The 18060-nt window shown below is 32.7% G+C and overlaps 6 protein-coding genes across 12 annotated transcripts; 3 read left to right on the top strand and 3 right to left on the bottom strand.

Moving 5' to 3' along the window:
• Positions 1 to 169: 169 nt before the first annotated feature.
• LOC122404922 (ubiquitin-conjugating enzyme E2 L3) lies at positions 170 to 2275 on the bottom strand. Of its 2 annotated transcripts, none has more exons than XM_043409310.1 (4): positions 1746 to 1891; positions 1479 to 1574; positions 1054 to 1240; positions 170 to 986 (listed from the first exon to the last, which is right to left on the bottom strand). In XM_043409310.1, the coding sequence occupies exons 2-4, from the start codon at positions 1545 to 1547 to the stop codon at positions 817 to 819; spliced, it is 426 nt and encodes a 141-aa protein (XP_043265245.1). In that variant the 5' UTR covers positions 1548 to 1574; positions 1746 to 1891; the 3' UTR covers positions 170 to 816. The 2 variants fall into 2 exon arrangements, with proteins under 2 accessions (XP_043265245.1, XP_043265244.1); XM_043409309.1 differs by lacking the exon at positions 1746 to 1891 and adding an exon at positions 1919 to 2275 and having other exon boundaries at positions 172 to 986.
• Positions 2276 to 2661: 386 nt separating this feature from the next.
• On the top strand, positions 2662 to 6348 carry LOC122404962 (conserved oligomeric Golgi complex subunit 2). The gene is made up of 12 exons (XM_043409387.1): positions 2662 to 2885; positions 2955 to 3182; positions 3262 to 3528; positions 3603 to 3904; positions 3984 to 4101; positions 4162 to 4484; positions 4573 to 4639; positions 4715 to 4895; positions 4966 to 5245; positions 5336 to 5516; positions 5576 to 5655; positions 6168 to 6348. Exons 1-12 carry the CDS (start codon positions 2814 to 2816, stop codon positions 6196 to 6198), a joined length of 2130 nt encoding a protein of 709 aa, XP_043265322.1. The 5' UTR covers positions 2662 to 2813; the 3' UTR covers positions 6199 to 6348.
• A 9-nt stretch (positions 6349 to 6357) lies between these two features.
• Positions 6358 to 8284, bottom strand: LOC122404964 (transmembrane protein 183). Of its 4 annotated transcripts, none has more exons than XM_043409391.1 (9): positions 8162 to 8284; positions 7932 to 8026; positions 7767 to 7847; positions 7577 to 7681; positions 7436 to 7507; positions 7207 to 7348; positions 6927 to 7128; positions 6703 to 6861; positions 6358 to 6636 (listed from the first exon to the last, which is right to left on the bottom strand). In XM_043409391.1, the coding sequence occupies exons 1-9, from the start codon at positions 8167 to 8169 to the stop codon at positions 6370 to 6372; spliced, it is 1131 nt and encodes a 376-aa protein (XP_043265326.1). In that variant the 5' UTR covers positions 8170 to 8284; the 3' UTR covers positions 6358 to 6369. The 4 variants fall into 4 exon arrangements, with proteins under 4 accessions (XP_043265326.1, XP_043265327.1, XP_043265328.1 ...); XM_043409392.1 differs by having other exon boundaries at positions 7207 to 7345; XM_043409394.1 differs by having other exon boundaries at positions 6360 to 6557.
• LOC122404963 (tRNA pseudouridine synthase Pus10) lies at positions 8234 to 10524 on the top strand. 2 transcript variants are annotated; one of them, XM_043409390.1, is made up of 7 exons: positions 8234 to 8369; positions 8474 to 8625; positions 8686 to 8790; positions 8941 to 9248; positions 9319 to 9503; positions 9596 to 9721; positions 9797 to 10524. In XM_043409390.1, exons 2-7 carry the CDS (start codon positions 8488 to 8490, stop codon positions 10420 to 10422), a joined length of 1488 nt encoding a protein of 495 aa, XP_043265325.1. In that variant the 5' UTR covers positions 8234 to 8369; positions 8474 to 8487; the 3' UTR covers positions 10423 to 10524. The 2 variants fall into 2 exon arrangements, with proteins under 2 accessions (XP_043265325.1, XP_043265324.1); XM_043409389.1 differs by having other exon boundaries at positions 9319 to 9530.
• A 270-nt stretch (positions 10525 to 10794) lies between these two features.
• LOC122404594 (aurora kinase B) lies at positions 10795 to 12457 on the bottom strand. The gene is made up of 7 exons (XM_043408683.1): positions 12319 to 12457; positions 12108 to 12233; positions 11833 to 12024; positions 11641 to 11775; positions 11408 to 11566; positions 11094 to 11325; positions 10795 to 11009 (listed from the first exon to the last, which is right to left on the bottom strand). The coding sequence occupies exons 2-7, from the start codon at positions 12218 to 12220 to the stop codon at positions 10920 to 10922; spliced, it is 921 nt and encodes a 306-aa protein (XP_043264618.1). The 5' UTR covers positions 12221 to 12233; positions 12319 to 12457; the 3' UTR covers positions 10795 to 10919.
• A 174-nt stretch (positions 12458 to 12631) lies between these two features.
• Positions 12632 to 17698, top strand: LOC122404593 (DNA repair endonuclease XPF). Of its 2 annotated transcripts, XM_043408681.1 has the most exons (18): positions 12632 to 12771; positions 12856 to 12909; positions 13318 to 13426; positions 13497 to 13676; positions 13757 to 13937; positions 14016 to 14168; positions 14250 to 14363; positions 14434 to 14582; positions 14662 to 14816; positions 14896 to 15127; positions 15203 to 15371; positions 15492 to 15659; positions 15736 to 15873; positions 15942 to 16157; positions 16213 to 16386; positions 16446 to 16586; positions 16665 to 16853; positions 16987 to 17698. In XM_043408681.1, exons 3-18 carry the CDS (start codon positions 13359 to 13361, stop codon positions 17146 to 17148), a joined length of 2589 nt encoding a protein of 862 aa, XP_043264616.1. In that variant the 5' UTR covers positions 12632 to 12771; positions 12856 to 12909; positions 13318 to 13358; the 3' UTR covers positions 17149 to 17698. The 2 variants fall into 2 exon arrangements, with proteins under 2 accessions (XP_043264616.1, XP_043264617.1); XM_043408682.1 differs by lacking the exon at positions 12856 to 12909 and having other exon boundaries at positions 12702 to 12771.
• The last annotated feature ends 362 nt before the right edge of the window (positions 17699 to 18060 follow it).

Here is an 18060-nt window from a genome sequence, read left to right as displayed (position 1 = left end):
AGAATTAACGTTTTAATTATTCTGCGCTGCAATACTTTGTATGACACGACAAAATTAAGAAGGATGCTAACATAATTTCTTAATATTTAATATATTAACGTTACATCAGAAACAAAAAATTACATATATGTAAAGTAGTACCATCAATTATAATTGTATGTGAGATTACTAAGTTAAAAATTAATATCATTTAGGGGGATTACCGGAGTTTTATATATTATTTAGGAGATTACTGAGTTAGAAATTAATATTGTACATTAAAAGGTGAAATCAAGTTTTCAATATAACACTATAGAAATATATCATTACCAGAATTAACATCAAAATGCGATTATAATATCAACTTGATTTCCAATAATCACGCAAATTTATGTACATTCATGACGATTGTTTAATGTTTACAGGCTCGATTGATATGTATCGACAAAATTAAAGTTGCAAGAATGTATTTCCCACTATTAGATGTAAATGCAACGTTTTAAAATTGTTACTGCTTCGCTGGCAGCAGAAAGAAAAGAACAGGCGATACTCTTCAAGCCTTTAAAAATCGTACAGAACGTGATCACGTAACGGTTGCAAATACGAATTGTATACAATATCATACAGTTAGTTTATCATAATTTACTTTGCTCTGACAAGTTCATTAATCCACTTTATAAACATTACAATTTGCACGTATTCATATCATTGTTGGTAATTAACCAATACTGTACACATGTATCTCAACTTGTTTTCATGTAACACATAAGTCTATGTTGGCTTGAATTAAATTAGCTGTCGGGCGGCAGGCATCATGGTGAGTAGAGCCACTCATGGTTATTCGTTGGAGGAAGATGACTCTCGCCTTTTTTCCGCGTGCTTTTTTGTAAATTCCTCTGCGTTCTTTAAAAATTTTTTCCTATCCTTTAGAAATTCTTCTGCAAGATCTGCCCTCAACGGATGTTCCGGTTCTGGATCATTCACTAACGCTATCAAAGCTTGTACAACTACAAATAAACCAAGGCAGTTATGCTTCTCAACTTAACAACAAGATGAATTTAAATATAAGTTTACCTTGATCCGCCTTTGTAGCCGGTTTCCAATTTTCAGCACTTACGATCGGCAAGCATACTTGTCCTTTTTCATCCACGTTAGGATGATATATTTTTGTCTTGAAGTTTATTCTCGGGGGTTTAAATGGATATTCTGCAGGAAAATTTATTTCAATACGAAATGCCCCTTTATTATATGGTGGGTTATCCTGAAATGTTTCGAACAAAGACAATTGAAATTCTGAATTTAATAAAAATGTTGCGCCATATGCATTTGCAATTTGTATTACAGTGTACGATATACTTTTAAGAGTTGTTTATACAACCGTATGAATATCTTTAAACTCAAAGTGTTATATATTATTGTATACATTTATAATTATCTCTATAAGCAAGATTAGGTTAGGTTAAGTCGCCAGACCCAAAATTATTATACCAAAAACATACCGGCAGTATAAGGCCTTGCCAAGTAAGAATATTCGATTCGTCTACTTGGATATTTGTAAAATGTTTCATCAACGTCGCTCTTATATCACAGAGTTCCTAAAAATGGAAAATAGTTATCGTCCGAAAGTATCATTGAAATGTGATGATAATGGGAACAATTTCAGCGCAAGTAAACGAATGCATTTCGATAATTTTAAAAGAATCATAAATGCCCATAATAAGATTGAGAATCGGAAAATATTCAGGAATAATAATAGAAATATTAACGTTCTATATCACGATCGAAAACCTTGGTGTCATCAGAAGTAGGGATGTCATGGAAATTCTGTTAATCGACCTACACGACAAACGTGCCATAATTTTCGATGATATTTTATATCGGTCTTATACACATCGAATTTTCTACACGATCACTCCTACTGACAGAAACTTCGAATTACCTTTTGCAATCTTCTTATAGCTGCCATTTTGAAAATAAATTCCACTAAAACTAGCAAAACTTGTCAAGCTCTTTAGAGATGGCTTGCAACTATGTTCTGTCCCCGAAAATTCCCCAGCGTTCCGTAAGAAAAATTGTACAAAAACGAAATTTTACAAATATTTCTTAATCGTATTTCGTGTTACAATACTGCCTTTGTATCGATGCGAATATAGATATTTACTGTCGATTATGCGAATAGAATCGTTATCCCATTTATTCGTCCAGCTGTACGAGTACACGCGCATGTAGCTGCACTACACATATATATTCTGTACACTGCTATGTACGATTAAAGTTTACCTAAGAATTATCTGTAAACACAATAATTGCCGTTAAAAGAAGATAGGATTTAAATGGTTCAAAATTTCAGGCACTTTAAACAATAAATTTGATCGTGTTTTGTAATTTTAAGTTAAATAAACAATTCATGCTTTGTTCCGTGTCATCTAACTTAAAATGTTTTCGTTGATAAATTCTTATCCAACACGATTATCTACTTTTCTTAAACATTCTGCATTTTCAATTCATGAATGTTTTATGACTTTCATTCTTATTACAGACGTCGAATCAGTGTAGTCAGATTTGGCATAATTGAGTGCATCAACGACGACACTAGTAACGACGAACTTCCTTAGCGTCTAACGAAGATATGATCTACGGTCTACGGTAGATCATGTTCATCGTGTCTAGTGTCACCGTCGATGCACCCAATTATGTCAAATCTGACCACACTGCATCGAATTCTTCGAATAAAAAATTGCGAATACATCAGTTTATATAAATCTGTTTGCAAGCAAGAAGCTGAGAGTTAATGCGACGAAGTAGTAACATTTCTATACAAAAATTCCCTCACCATGTCGAAAGAAAATATTAATTTACCTAAAGCTCCAAAAGACTTATGTTTCATGGAACTTGAATTCATTCAGGTAGATTGCTATTGTTACAAACATCAAACAATACAAATACAAATCAATTTGATGGTTTGTAATTTTCAGAAAAATTTCAATGTCGATACCTTCCTCCAAGAGCACAGAAAAAGTTCAAAATTGGAGACAATGCGAGATGATTTGGGAATATATTTAAAATTATTGAGATCTGCGATGATTGATTTGATCAACAGAGATTACATAGATTTTGTAAACTTGTCAAGTAATTTGATTGGCCTAGATACAGCTATCAATGACCTGCAAACACCATTAGGTCAATTAAGAGAAGAAGTAATGGTAAATTAAAGAAGAAACTCTTAAATAGCTAAATGTCTATGCGTAATGCTCTAACTGTATTTCATTTCTTTTATGGCAGCAAGTACGGCAGACGTTAGACGACGAGATTGCAGCAGTTTCTAATAATATAAACGAGAAGAAAAAAATCAGAGAATACAAACAGAGTCTGTTTAGTCTGCAACATATTTATAAATCATTGAATAAGCTATCGTCTGTGTTATCTCTAAATGCATTCCTCGAAAGCCCCACTAAAATAGATATTTTAGAACAAGCTGCCGCGGAACTTAATCTGTTACAGTTTCACATGTCCAGGTGTAAATTAGATATTATAAATGATAAGAAGAAGGTATGCGCGTGTGTAATAAACCAAATAGTCAATTTGTTTCCATTGTTATTAAAAGAGAAATAATTTTACAATAGGAAGGCGAACAACTTGAGCAATCTTACATGATGCATCTTAATGAATTTTTCTTAGCATGTATACAAGAAAAAAATTCAGCTCTGTTAATTCGTTGTTTGAGAATTTATGTCATACTTGACAAAATAAGGGATGCAGAGAATTTAGTAAGAAAAGAAGTTGTTGGTCCGCTGGTCCACAACGTGATCAATGTTGAAAATATACAAATTGACTTACTCGGTTTGCAAAGTATCTATAACAGATTGTTAAATATTTTGAGTGTAGAGCTCAAACAACTTTTATATATTACACTACATCCTAATAGGTATAAATTTCATCTTATCTCGTATAAAATTCAATTTTATGCATTATTATATGCAAATCATGTTTGATCTTTGTTTTAGATTTTCCGTAAAAGGCTTTAATTTCTTAGTAAACAGTTTTTGGATCGACGTGGAAGAGAAAATTGAGCAATACATAAAATGTATTTTTGCTCCGGGAGATCCAGTATTATTTCACTCGGTAAATAAATAAAAAGAAGCAAATAAAATAGAATTATTTCGTAATGTTTCATCATTTCAGAGATACGTAGCGACTTTGGAGTTTTTAGAAAAATTAGAAACTGAATGTGTCACGCCTGATTCTTTGATTGCATTAAAAGAGAACGAACAGTATAAGAACTTTCTGAAGAAGTGGAATTTACCAGTATATTTTCAAATACGATTTCAAGAAATAGGTAGTGTCGTTGAGTCGATTTTAACAAAATCGATATCGCCAACATCCATAAAAGAAACTTTGGATTCTCTCACTCAAAATGAATTTTCTCTTCACGCAACGCACGTTGTGTGGGAGAATCTGCAAAGAATTTGGGCCGATGATATATACCTTTATCAGCTCTTTCATCAGTAAGCATTAATATTAATGATGAAAATAGTAACTTTAAAAAGAAATAGTAAAATATCATAAATTATCACTACCAACTTATATCTTTAGGTTCTGGAAATTTGGTCTCCAAATATGTGCCAGATATCAAACGTGGTCCCAAACGGCGCTCAAAGAAGTATTAATATGAAATATTTTTCAAATTATGTATTATATTTAAATAATAGATTCTAACTAGATGTTTTGTGCAAAGGTATGGTCGATGGAAAGTGATGTCGGTAATTTCAACAAAGCAGAACATTCCACGAAACTTAATTTCTTAGTATGTTTATATAAGGATATAGAGAAAATGATAAAAATGCTTCCCTTCCTTCTGGAAACTGCTCGAAAGAAACTCAAACAACAAACTCCAAGAGTATTAAAATTATTAGAAGGTAAGAACGTTAGATATTAGTAAACGTTAGATATTACATCGTTTAAACTTATTTGTTCGTTTTTCCGTAGATTCTCTCGACGAAACTACAGAAAATTTAAGAACACTTTTGCCATGGGTCTCTGAAGAAATTGTGAATGAACTTTTGAGACAATGTGTAACTCATTTAAAACAAGTCAGTGACATTCCAAGATTATTTAGACGAACGAAGAGAGACGTACCGACAAAACCATGCGCCTATGTCAAGAACGCGCTTGCTTTCCTCATTAACTTTCATTCAAATTACAAGAAAGTTATACCAGATAATGTTAATTGCTGGTTGGAATCAGCTTTCTCTTCGCTGACTGAACAGTAAGGAGTCGTAACAGAAACTATTTGTATTTGTTAATATTTTCATCGTTATTTTATAATAAATTTATATTTTGTATATATTATTATTAGTTATCTAGCTTCCGTGACAGACGTGTTGACCTCGGTACAAAAAACTGAGGAGAGTTTAAGGAGATTGAAAAAAATACGTGACAAATCCACGGGTGCCCTTTCTTCTGAAGTTCAAGGAATCAGCGACGATGAAAAAATACGTATTCAACTGCAAGTTGATGTACAAGCTTATGTGAACATGGTAAGGTTTATTATCAAATCGTTTATTTTCTCTTACATAAAATTTGTCGCATGTTTCAGATTAGTGAAATCGAGATTTCAACTTCGAATGTACGCTATATAGAAGAGCTATTACATGCCGCTGAAACATCAACAAGGAGGTAATGTTCTTTTCAATTGCTCCCTTTTGTTCTCAAAGAAACGAAAACATTTCTTCTTCTTCTTCGAGATTACCTATTTATTGTTTCTAGGTGTACATTAGGTTTAATGACAATACTTTTTATACAATATCCATAATAAAAAAATTAACATATTTTACGTATGTCTAATGTTCAATATTTTTGGCGATTTTATGCAATTTCAACGATCAAGTATTGAAATAAAAATTTACTTAATATGTTTACCACCGCGCCTTCGTCGAGTCTCTTTTTCAAGTTTTTCAAGTTTTGTTTTTGCCCATTAATTAAACGATCAGAGAATGAAGTGATATTTGGTGAGAAATTCAAATAACGTTGAAATGGTAAGTGTAGAATTTAGAGCCATGTTGGATAAGGATCCTAAACTGCGTCTCAAACAAAAAATCTCGATAGTTTATTGTCCCATCGCTTTTTAATAAATCATCGAAATTCTCCTGTTCGAGATTTACGATTTAAGACCCGCTAACGGTTTTCAGAGATACCGACGAAAATACTCATCTGACATAGACCTCAGACGGGAATGAAAACATTCGATAGAACGTCTATAGCGTATGTAGACTTGGCAACGAACGTGTTAACGGTTAAATTAATGTATTATTTACATACATATATTTATATTATACAAGTTGCGCTTACATTTTATTTACGCATTGGTAAAATATGGAATTCTTTTACATGTTAGTCCTGATCCCAAAAATCACTTTGTGGTAATTCGATAGTGGTAATCGTGTCTTCGTGAGGATAAAGTGGGTGCCACCAATCTAAAACTTGGCAATTAACAACGCTATTTAAAATCACTTGGTTCGTTAACGAGCTGGCGATGTTTGATGTTCCAAAACCAAGTTGTAATCGATGTTCCTTGAAACCTGGCATCAAAGTCATTGTCACTGATTGTAAAATTAAGCCGATTACCAGTGGCAACATACTGTATTTTAAACAAATTACCTATAAATTTCACAACAATATAAACTCTGTATTATAATGTTAATTGTTTTATAAAATGATAAATACCCTAAGTACTTTACAATCCTCTTCTGGATTTGCAGTTACATCTTCCAATATTTCAAGAAAATCTCTCGTTTTACTCTTCCGTTTTTCTTTTAATGTGTTTCTACTAGAGTTCGGTACTTGTTTTAATTTGAAATAAAAATACCATCGCAATTTTCCTTCCTAACAGAAATCGCAATATTTAAATTAGCGTAAGATATTATCATTCGTGTTTTTATATTGCTTACTTTGTGCCACATGCTACAACATTTTCTTTTTACAAGGGAATGTGGCTCATCTTGTTGCAAGTAGAACACATCATTAACTTTTCTGTTCAACACAAAGTAAGTGTAATGTAACGTTCTGATAACAGAAGCACGTAATCCGTGCATGTGAACCATGCAATGCGGTTGAAGACGTTCGGGTAAACCAGGTATAAACCTATAATAACTATAATCACGTTTCGTTTATTATCATCGTACTAATATGCAAGATGACAAATATTATTTATATAAAAAGTTAACTTACGACTTGTATAAATGAAACCAAAATTTGCCTGTCGTTGTGACGTAATAAGAACTTCTACATATTCGAGCAAACTTTCCTACTGCCTCTGGATTAATATATTCGGATATAATAAACCACACATCCAATGGATAGTCTATACCTACTAAACGTTTTAAAAATATAATCCAATTTTTATCGTTGTAATTTCACTGATCTCAATTTTATAAGTTTCGTTTCATCTGTGTCTTACCTTCTGTTTCTTCTTCCGTACTTGCCTCGGATATTCTTGATTTCCTATTTCTTCTTTCGTTCGTTAGCACATCTGCACAGTTTCAGAAAAATTTGAGGAAAAAATTGAACAGAATAAAAAGATATTTTCAAAATAATCTACCTTTGCTGTTCTTCTTAGATTTGTCCACATCGAACGGATCAACTGCATAATTTTCATTCATTTTATTTAGCAGCTCTTCGTCTTGCGTTGCGCCTTTCAGCTTCACTGTAAAACAAATAAAAATGATTCCTGAAAAAATACAGAGGTGAAATCTATCGAAATGCGTTGGATAAAAGAAAGAAGGAATAACCTTCAGAGGAGACGTTCATTGCAGCCTTTTTGAACCTCGCGTGAGTTCGCGACGTATTTGCGAAATCGTCGATGGTAACATCTGTCGTAGAAATACAAAACAGATAATTATTCGAGGAAATGTACTATTTTTAGGTGATATGATAATTGTAAAATGACAATTAACCTCCAATCAACCTGCTATTTTCGTTCTCCGTGTTTGTCTTTCTGCTTGATTTTTTTCGTAATATCGGCATGTCGTTGCGCGGTACGTTATTACATCTAAGAATTCATCAGGTACTTGTTACAACAAAATAAAACATAAAATTTACAAATATTTACACTACAAATAGGCCACACTGTTAACCATTCGTCATTCTGCTTTGCAGTCGATAACACGTTCACAATATCGCGTACCTAGGCATAAGTATTTCGTTCAACGTGATTCACATTGTGCCGGGTTGCATTTTCTCTCTTTTCAACACCGATAGGCACTGTTGATAACCGAAAGAACGATATAAAATTACGTAAATTTTTACTGATTGGCTTGAAGTATGTTGCACTGATAAGACATGTCAATTTTTCAAATATAGTCGATTATTTTAGAGCACATGCGTTTCAGTTGGTAGGTTAACATAAACTTTGTATTTTTTGAATGTTACGAAAGAAGGAAACGATACTATTTCAAAAAGCAATTTAATTCATGTTGAATATTAAAATGTATTGTAGAATTTCATCTACAAATGAATCTTTCCGCCGAAGAAGAGAAGCGCATCTTTGGTTTTCTGCAGCAACGAAATTATTGCTTAAGATGTTGTTTTCGTTTCATTGGTTGGCATTCACCAGAGTGTTTTCAGAATCCTTTTAAATTTGCAAATAGTGTAAGTTACATTTATGATGTTTTTTATTTGCATTTTTCTGACAAAATATCATTTCCACAGTTAGGATATATTGCTGCAGAAAATACTTCTTCTAACGATGAAAAGCCTTGTCCAGCTTGCTTGGGGATTCTTCAAAAACCAATGCAAGAATCTGTTATTCAAAAAGTAAGTTAAAATGTTTTATGTATAGCATAAGATAACACACTGATCAAGTTTTAAATATCATTTTTATCATTGCAATATATTGTTTCAAAAATTAGTGTTTCAAAAAACAAAAATTTTGTTGCAAAAGTATAATAATAATTTTCTAAATAGATTCAAGCAGAAGTGGAAAAACAAAATTATGACAGCGAGACATTTATAACCGCGTTAACAATACCTACGTGCGTGGGCCTTAGAGAGCGCTTATTACACATGCAGTGCAGCCTTGAACTTGGTCTTTCAGAAAATACATTGATCAGCCTCAAAACAAAAATACAAACTATTAAAGATATTTGGAAATTGGTAGTCATTCCTAAAGTAGAACAGGCTATTAAAAAGAAAGTGGATGTAACAACACCTTCCGCTTTCCTCATTGAAATCATCTTATCGTATAAATACAACGAGAAAGAATGCGAAGTCTTGTAAGTCAATAACATTTGTGTTTTCATTTAAAATAGACAGCACTATTAATGGCATTTCTTTTTGCTGTAGATTAAGCAAGTATAAGGGGACAAAAAATGTGGTAAACAAACGAAAAAGAAAGTTTAATGATACTAGATTTAGTAAAAAAAGTATAGAAACTTTAATGACCAGTATAACGGACGAAGAATTTACTGAATATTTTAAGGACTTCTCGCTTGAGACAACTGCAAGCGCTGATGTAGAAAATATTATGTGTTCGCATTCAAGTATATTTGTAGGAGGTAATGTATCATATTGGAAATATAAAGATAATATAAATCATACATATCCCGTATCATAAATTTAGGTCGATACAACAAACTGTCCAGAGAGCTTAGTCAGACACCGTGGTTTATAAATGGTGAAAAAAAGATGCAAACATCTGTTCAAGATATACTGTGCAATCCTATCGCTGAAGCTATAGGAGCTCAATGTAAGTTGAGTATTTGATGCAAGAAACAATTTCGTTTAAAATATAACTTTTAATATAAATTTTACACACATGCAGCTATTAAATTTTTATCGTCTGGACGGGAAGATGTGGACGTTAGAAATATACACTCTGGAAGACCGTTCGCGGTTGAATTAATAAATCCTCGAATTTCCAAAATAACGGAAAAGGCATTATCGGATCTAGTCGATAAAATTAATCACTCTTCCCAACAAGTACAAATCGCGTCAAATTTAAAAGTTTTATCTAGACTTGATTTGAAAACACTAAAGGAAGGTGAAAATGTTAAAACAAAATTTTATCGAGCGCTTTGCATCTGTCGTAATATACCTAAGGACACTGTACCCCTTGAAAAATTGAACGATCTAAAACGAGTACAGATAGTACAAAAGACACCGGTTAGAGTCTTGCATAGACGGCCTCTTAGTCCGAGAATACGTTTAATATATGAAATGAGAGCTCGCTGGGCAAAGCCTCAAGAGTTGAAGACATTATTGAACACCACAAACGAAGACGCCAGTGTGTTTTTTGTATTGGATATTAAAACGCAAGCTGGAACGTATGTGAAAGAATTTGTGCACGGCGATTTTGGACGGACCAAGCCAAGTTTGTGCGACATTCTTAATGCCGACGTTGATATTGTCGCATTGGATGTGACAGGTATTAATTTAAATTGGCCATGACAATTGTTTCAATATATTGAATATTGTTGTAATTATAAAGAATGTAAATTACTGTACTTATATATTAAGTGTACTTGTTGAAATTGATTGAAATATATTTTCAGCCCAATTAAAACCTTTTACATTCTGTTGGTTTGTCTCTTCTAAAAGAGAAAGTTTTCTTTCCTCGACAAAAACCATCGACGCGCGTGTTGCGTATCGCGTTTCGAGATACAAATCAACAGAGTACATCTGTGTCCCTTCCTTGGCTTGTTTATGATCTTTTCAATCTGAATGTTTCTTTCAAACTATGCAGACGTGCCTTCCAAGTGTTTCAAATAATATTAAAGCTTAGTTAAAAGTAATATCGATCGATTGTTTTTTATTCCACCACCTTATTTCCAATAAATTCAATTACAGAAAAGAAAAAGTTGGTCGTGTAAAATATGATACGTATAAAATACTTTTCGTCTAAAAACTTTACAATTAATAGTTATCCCAATGAAACTAAATATTTTCTACCAATGTACTTCCTTGTATTTCATTATCCAATAATGTTTCTTAACAGCAGCCATAGAAATTCTTTCCGAGCTTTTTCGTTTAATTAACTGCAATTAAAATATATATTACGATTTACATGAACAAGAAAATGTATTAAAGACAGAAGTAACGTGGGTACAAGAAGAAATTACCTTTGATATAAGATCTCTTGCTCCAGGTGTAATCTGTTCCGGCCATTTAATATTTATAGTTTTTATTTTTAAATACGTTTCTTGTTGCGAGTCGCTAAGGAAAGGCGGTGAACCAACCAAGAATTCGTAACAAAGAATACCCAAACACCAATGATCAACATATATATCATAGGTTTGACCTGTTACCATTTCTGGTGGTAAATAATCCAGTGTTCCGCACAATGTATTTCTCCTGCAGTCATGTATATTCTTAATAGTGTTTCTTTTATATCTTTTCCGAGCCTATTAAATAAAGTAATTTTTAATAAACTCACTTGGACGATGGCGCATGAACAGACCAGCCAAAATCTGCTAATTTTATGTCACCGGTAGACGTAAGCAACAAATTTTCTGGTTTTATATCTCTGTGAATCACATTATTGCTATGGCAATATTCCAACGCGTCCGCAACTTGATAAGTATATTTTGCAGACCTAACAAACAAAACGATAGTTTATTAAAAAACGAATAGGTTCGTTAGATTATAAATTGTTCTGGGAGAACGTACATATGTTCATTGAATCTCTCGTGAGGTTGACGTTTTAATTCTTTATACAATTCTCCTCCGGCTGCAAACTCTAATACAAGATAAATACGTTTGTGGTCATGGAAGTATGTCAGCATTTGAAGAATATGGGGATGCCTGAAAATAATATATTATGTATATTGGAACAAAACTAAAACGAACAAATATAGTTACTTCAAATGTGTTTGAATTTCAATTTCACGCATTGCTTGCTTCTCCACACGTCCCTTCACTAACTCCACTTTATACAAAGTTTTCAAAGCGACCATATACTGTGTGGTTTTCTCCCTTGCCAAGTATACCCGGCCAAATTTACCACGACCCAAAGGTGCGCCAATTTCAAAATCATCTAGGCTCCATTGATATCTACAACATGTTATTATCTTTTTAATAACGTAGTAGAATATTCAGCAGTTTCTATAATAACGAAAACAATAAGTTCCACATACCTTGAACCTCTAGCTTCTATGTGATCTTCCATTTTACACAAAGTATTAAACACAACATCCTTATATTCTTTTGGAACGTTGGAAGGAAGTTTAAATGTTTCATTTTGCATCATAGTCAATTGCACCCTAAAAAATTTTCACATTAGTCTTGTGTTTCTCATTTACACAAATGTAAGAGAACCTCATTTTATGTATAATATGCTTCACGTACCTTAAAATACCTTAGAATTATAGTTGTCTTACGCTGAGTATCTTATAAGATGTAAACAAGTAATTAATCGTTATTACACATTCGACGGACTTCGATACTTCGTTTCCCACACTTTAACTGACATTACTTTTAATTCAAATCTTTAAACATAACCTAACGATTGAAGCGACATCTGCGAATGTAAATCACATTCGGTTTTTAAACGGAGGGATTTAAGGCAGTATTCTCAATGCCGTATTCATAGTCGAGTTTCTAACAATCGACTGTACTACGAGCTATACTGAATTATACCTTAATTCAATATTATTTTTTAATAATATTAAAGAAGGTTAATCGTTTTACATTTTGTTCAAATGGTATTTTATGGGGATTAAGTCGAACAAATTTGTAGTTGCATATCAATCATGTTAAACTGCACTGACTATGAAGATGAATTTTAATGTTATCGTTTTGGTAAGGTAAATTTTGTAATATTTGTAACATTATACCTACAAACTACTTTATTATTTTAATTAAACAGTATCATTCCTATTTTAGTGGGTACCCTATGTGTTTGTATTTAAGGAGAAATTATTGATAAACTTGCAACAGGTTTGTATAAATATTATAATAACAATGAAATTCCAATTAATAGTAAATAATAGTAAAGTCAACTTATAAACCTAATGAATATTGTCCTCAATCTGCTACATTTGGAGAGGATAATATTCTTATTCCTAATAAGTAAATCAAGAATAGTTTAGTCTAATACAGCAATTTTTAGTTTTTGTACCTCGAGAGTATTTTATAAGAAATTAATAAAATGTTAATTTATGTTTATTTTTCTATATTAAGTGTTAAATGATTACATTTTATAAATATTATTATAATATTTCTAAGTTGGGAAATTGTTTATTTACAACTTTTTATGTCTTTTTATACAATTCACTTTTAATGTTTCAGGAACAAAACATATTAATGTTAATATTTATATAGTTTCTTGTTGTTTATGCTTGGTAGGTGACTGCAATGATTTTTACTAGGTAAATTTATAAGCAATCATGTTGGAATACGAGAATCAAATGTTTTTGGAAATACTCCATGAGGATGGTTTGGTTGTTACAGCAAAGTAATTACATATTATTTTGTTTTTTTGTGTCATATATGATACATAATATATCACTGTATTGTTATTTTAGGGGACTCGGAATAGAAACTGTATTTGCAAATATATTAAGAGCTCACACAGATCCTGGAAACCTAATTATAGTCCTGGGGACTACGAATTATGAGGAACAATACTTCATTGACATGTTAAAATCTTTTGGAGTGAAACATCTGCCCCGCGTTGTAACTTTTGAATGCTCTTCCGACGAGAGGTTGGAATTAATATTTTTCTATATTAATTTTAGTCTTTGTTTTCAATGTCATTTATTAAATTATTATTAAATAATTACAGAGCAATAATGTATCTAGAAGGCGGAGTGTTATTCATATCAGGTCGAATTCTTGTAGTAGACCTTTTAAAAAATAGAGTTCCGTTAAATTTAGTTACTGGAATTCTTGTATATAGAGCCCATAATATTTTAAGATCATATCAAGAAGCATTTGCTCTTCGTTTATATAGACAAAATAATAAAGTATGTATCAAAGAAAATGATTAGTATATATATAATGTAAAGTGATATTGTTTTTATTAATTCAATGAATTTTTATAGACTGGTTTTATAAAAGCATTTACCAACTCTGCATTAGCATTCACTGTTGGATTTATGCACGTAGAACGAATAATGAAAGCCTTATTTGTCAAACAATTGTATTTATGGCCACGTTTTCACACACTTGTAAATAATAGTTTAGCAAAGCACAAGGTAACATTTCATTGTATTGTTCTACTACGATATGACGTACACTTTATATTAAAAATTACACAAAACTATTTTATTACCTAGCCGGAGGTCATCGAATTGCATGTAAAAATTACACAAAAAATGTTGAACATTCAAACTTGTTTACTCGATGTGATGAACTATGTGGTAAAAGAACTGAAAAGACTTAATAAATATGTAGGTATAGAAATTTTTCTAACAAATTATACAAAGAATATTAAATCTCATTTACAATTTATTCTTGCAGTTAGACTTAGACGAATTAACCGTTGAAAATGCAATAGCTAAAAAGTTTCACAAGCAATTGCAATCGCAGTTAGATCCTATTTGGCATCAGCTTAGCTCAACTTCAAAACAATTACTCTCTGATTTAAAGACGTTACGAGCTCTTCTCGCGTAAGTATTTATATATCCTAATTGGTTAAAAAGAGTAACTTGTTTTAAAAAACAGAAATATTTGTATAAAAATATGCAGATGTTTAACGTATGAGGATTGTGTATCATTTTATGCAATGTTAAACCGCTTACGTACTATGGAATATGCTGTAAAAAATAGTGGGTGGTTAATGTTAGATTCTGTAGACAGCTTGTTCAAAAATGGAAAGAATAGAGTTTACAATGAAAAGAATGGTAACCCTATTATTTACATAATTTATGATAAAAGAATATTTACATTATCTTTCCCGTAATCGAATGTAATTGTGTACAGAATTTAAACCCGAAGAAAATCCAAAATGGAAGGCTTTAACGGAAGTGTTGCTCGAAGTACAGCATCAAAATAAAAAAGAAGGAAGTGACGGAAATAGTGAAAAAATTCTTATTTTAGTACACGATCGTATTATATGTTATCAGTTAAGAAATTTGTTAACTAAGGGTTTCAAAGAATATTTACTTCACGAGGCGATGAAGAAACTTTCTTACAAAGGGACAGAAAAAATAAAGTATGTAATTAATGCGAAATTAATATACTATAAAGCGTCTATCATTAATTATACTTTATTTGATCATTGTAATAGCGAGACTATAGAAAAAGAATCATCGTCTGATGAGAAAAATAAGGAGGATGATACGAACGATAACGAACAAGATACTTACGTATTAACTCAAAAAGTTAACGAAGAAAATCAATCTAATTCATCAACAGACGATAACAAGCATGAAACATTATTTGAGGATTGTTCACAGGTAAGATTTACATATATCGTTTTGTACCATTTAATCTTTTGACTGTCTGTAGTCAAAGGGTTAATGGAGATTTAATATAAATATGTGAAAAATGTAATATGACCTATGTTCCTCTAATAGATGGCAGACTTGGATTTAACAAATGTAACAACAAACGCGCCTGTTATCATAATACAATCTTTGAAGAAGTACGGTGATCCAATGTCTTTACATCGCGCTTTAGCAGAACATATGCCAAATAATATTGTTATGTACGTAGCTGATATTTCGGCTGTGCGGCAAATTGAAGTATGTATTGAAATAGATTTAGATAATTTATGAACGAAATACTGTTATGGATATTTGAATAAGTATACCTTTTCAGATTTATCAAAATAATAATCCATCGATAGATTTGAAAGTATATTTCTTAATTTATGAAGGTTCTGTAGAAGAACAGGAATATCTTACATCACTACGACGAGAAAAAGAAGCATTTCACAAATTAATCAATGCTAAAACTGTAATGTTACTATATTATAAATTTATATGTGTTTATATGTATCCTAATTGTATGTTTTTATTCTTCAGACTATGGTCATTCCTGAGGAGCAAGATGGAAAGTCTGATTATTCGAGTCTTGCACCGGAAACAGATACAGACGCGACAGAAAATACACGCAAAGGTGGAGTTCCAACTCAGCCTGAACTTCCTAACACTGTAATAGTTGACATAAGAGAATTTAGAAGTGAGCTGCCTGCCATACTATATACACGAGGCATGACAATTGAACCTATAACGTTGCAGGTATGAATTCGACCACTGCTCATGGTATATTTTCTTTATTTAATATTGTTTGTAGGTTGGAGATTATATTTTATCACCGGAAATTTGTGTAGAAAGGAAAAGTATTTCTGATTTAATTGGTTCTTTGAACAGTGGAAGATTATACAATCAAGCTGTTTCTATGACAAGACATTATGCCAAACCAATGCTTTTGATAGAGTTTGATCAAAATAAATCATTCTGCTTTCAGGTAAATATTATTTCTGTACTATGAAAAGTATTTGAGATTTTTTAATTTTGTAATTACAGGGCTATTACTATGCTAGTAAAGATGTACAGAATATGTTCGTAACTTCAAAACTTCAGTTATTGACTTTACATTTTCCTCGATTGAAACTCGTATGGTCTCCTGGTCCTCATGCAACAGCACAATTGTTCGAAGAATTAAAAGTAATAAAATAAAATTACAACGAACAAAAGGTCACCGTTATTCTACTCGTTTTATTAATTTTCAATAAAAATTTGTAGCAAGGAAATAATCAACCGAATGCAGCTATAGCTGCTCAAATTGGATTCGAAGAAAATAAACAGGCACCGGAAAAATTCAATCCACGCATTCAAGATTTAGTTGCCAAATTACCAGGAGTTACCACCAAAAATTTGGAAACAATTTTGAATAAAGGACAATCATTAGATCATCTCAATACGCTTACAAAGGTATTAAATTTATAATTTATAAATATACATATAATTGTATATCAAATTTTCTAGGATTAGTTCACATCATGTTTTTAAATAATACTTTGCATTATTTTATTTAAACAAAATTTTAAATTTACATATTTTGCAGGAGGAACTTACGAAAATGATCGAAAATAAGAACGATGCACAAATGTTATACAATGCGTTTCACGAGAAAAGCTCTCCGGTTGAAGAAAAATCAAAGATAGTTAATAAAAAGGTTGTATTCAAAGGTCGTGAAAAAAAATTGTTCACTAAAATCAAGCAATGATGTTTGAATTATATTTTAATTATATATGAAATTTGAAATCATGTTCACTGTGTGATATAAAAACAATTATATGTAGATAGATTTATTTCCTGCTTCCCCTTAGGGTTACACTTCCTCCCCACCTTACATTTCCATCTCTCCCTTAACCTAACTTATCCTACTTATCCTACTTATTCTACTCTTACTCTACTCCTCACTGCCCTTACATCCTCCCCCCGCCGCTTTTCCCCTCTCTCTCATTTCCTTTCGCCGCACGCTCTTATCCTAATCCTACGCTACTCGCTCTCTCTCTCTCTCTCTCTCTCATCTCCCTTCGCCGCACGCTCTTAGCCTAACCTTACGCTACTCGCTCTCTCCCTCTCTCCCTCCTCCCTTCTCTCCCACTCCTCCACCCCCGCTCGCCCTCCCCGCCGTCGACTTCCATTTCCGCCCTTGCATTCCATTCCTTCATTCACTCCTCCCCTCATCCCCCCCTTCCCCCCTCTCCACCTCTTTCTCTTTCCTCCTGACCTCCAGCCTCTTTATCCACCCCTCCCCTCCCCCTCCCTCGTCCAAAATCTCCCTTATCCTTTCCCCGATCCCCTTTCCCTCTGCCTCATCCCCCGTACATCTCTCCAAAACGTGCTCCCATGTCTCCTCCTCCCAACCACATACCCTACATCTCCTCTCTTCCTCATCCCCCCAGTACCTCCCCCCCCTCATCTCGTTCCCCATCCTATACCTAGCTAGCCTTCCATACCTCACTTCTCCCCACCCTGCCTTCAGGTACCCCGGTAACTCCCGTCCCACCAACTCCCTGTACCACCTATTATACCTCGACTGCACCACTTTTCCCCATCTCTCCTCTTCCTGCCTCCTCCCATCTTCCTCCTCCCATCCCTCCCAGCCCGCTCGCCCACTTGCCCCTCCCTC

This window comes from Colletes gigas, unplaced genomic scaffold (genome assembly GCF_013123115.1).
Source record: "Colletes gigas isolate AHSC1104 unplaced genomic scaffold, ASM1312311v1 Colletes_gigas_Sc00003, whole genome shotgun sequence".
Lineage (NCBI taxonomy): Eukaryota > Metazoa > Arthropoda > Insecta > Hymenoptera > Colletidae > Colletes > Colletes gigas.
The sequence above is the reverse complement of the archived record's forward strand: the minus strand, read 5'-3'. Positions and strand labels throughout refer to the sequence as shown.

What these genes read in the sequence shown, in the direction of transcription:
- LOC122404922 (XM_043409309.1), bottom strand. Translation starts at nt 1,945, where the DNA reads ATGGCAGCTATAAGAAGATTGCAAAAG. An exon ending in GGCAAGGCCTTATACTGCCG is followed by an intron (nt 1,241 to 1,478) that starts GTATGTTTTTGG and finishes GAAACATTTCAG; the next exon opens with GATAACCCACCATATAATAA. An exon ending in GGCTACAAAGGCGGATCAAG is followed by an intron (nt 987 to 1,053) that starts GTAAACTTATAT and finishes GTTTATTTGTAG; the next exon opens with TTGTACAAGCTTTGATAGCG.
- LOC122404962 (XM_043409387.1), top strand. Translation starts at nt 2,814, where the DNA reads ATGTCGAAAGAAAATATTAATTTACCTAAAGCTCCAAAAGACTTATGT. An exon ending in AATTAAGAGAAGAAGTAATG is followed by an intron (nt 3,183 to 3,261) that starts GTAAATTAAAGA and finishes CTTTTATGGCAG; the next exon opens with CAAGTACGGCAGACGTTAGA. An exon ending in ATTACACTACATCCTAATAG is followed by an intron (nt 3,905 to 3,983) that starts GTATAAATTTCA and finishes TCTTTGTTTTAG; the next exon opens with ATTTTCCGTAAAAGGCTTTA.
- LOC122404964 (XM_043409391.1), bottom strand. An exon ending in TACGGAAGAAGAAACAGAAG is followed by an intron (nt 7,349 to 7,435) that starts GTAAGACACAGA and finishes TAAAACGTTTAG; the next exon opens with TAGGTATAGACTATCCATTG. An exon ending in TGGTTTCATTTATACAAGTC is followed by an intron (nt 7,129 to 7,206) that starts GTAAGTTAACTT and finishes ACGTGATTATAG; the next exon opens with TTATTATAGGTTTATACCTG.
- LOC122404963 (XM_043409389.1), top strand. Translation starts at nt 8,488, where the DNA reads ATGAATCTTTCCGCCGAAGAAGAGAAGCGCATCTTTGGTTTTCTGCAG. An exon ending in CTTTTAAATTTGCAAATAGT is followed by an intron (nt 8,626 to 8,685) that starts GTAAGTTACATT and finishes TCATTTCCACAG; the next exon opens with TTAGGATATATTGCTGCAGA. An exon ending in AAGAATCTGTTATTCAAAAA is followed by an intron (nt 8,791 to 8,940) that starts GTAAGTTAAAAT and finishes TTTTCTAAATAG; the next exon opens with ATTCAAGCAGAAGTGGAAAA.
- LOC122404594 (XM_043408683.1), bottom strand. Translation starts at nt 12,220, where the DNA reads ATGATGCAAAATGAAACATTTAAACTTCCTTCCAACGTTCCAAAAGAA. An exon ending in ATAGAAGCTAGAGGTTCAAG is followed by an intron (nt 12,025 to 12,107) that starts GTATGTGGAACT and finishes AACATGTTGTAG; the next exon opens with ATATCAATGGAGCCTAGATG. An exon ending in CAAGAGATCTTATATCAAAG is followed by an intron (nt 11,010 to 11,093) that starts GTAATTTCTTCT and finishes TTTTAATTGCAG; the next exon opens with TTAATTAAACGAAAAAGCTC.
- LOC122404593 (XM_043408681.1), top strand. Translation starts at nt 13,359, where the DNA reads ATGTTGGAATACGAGAATCAAATGTTTTTGGAAATACTCCATGAGGAT. An exon ending in GAATGCTCTTCCGACGAGAG is followed by an intron (nt 13,677 to 13,756) that starts GTTGGAATTAAT and finishes AAATAATTACAG; the next exon opens with AGCAATAATGTATCTAGAAG. An exon ending in ATCTCAATACGCTTACAAAG is followed by an intron (nt 16,854 to 16,986) that starts GTATTAAATTTA and finishes CATATTTTGCAG; the next exon opens with GAGGAACTTACGAAAATGAT.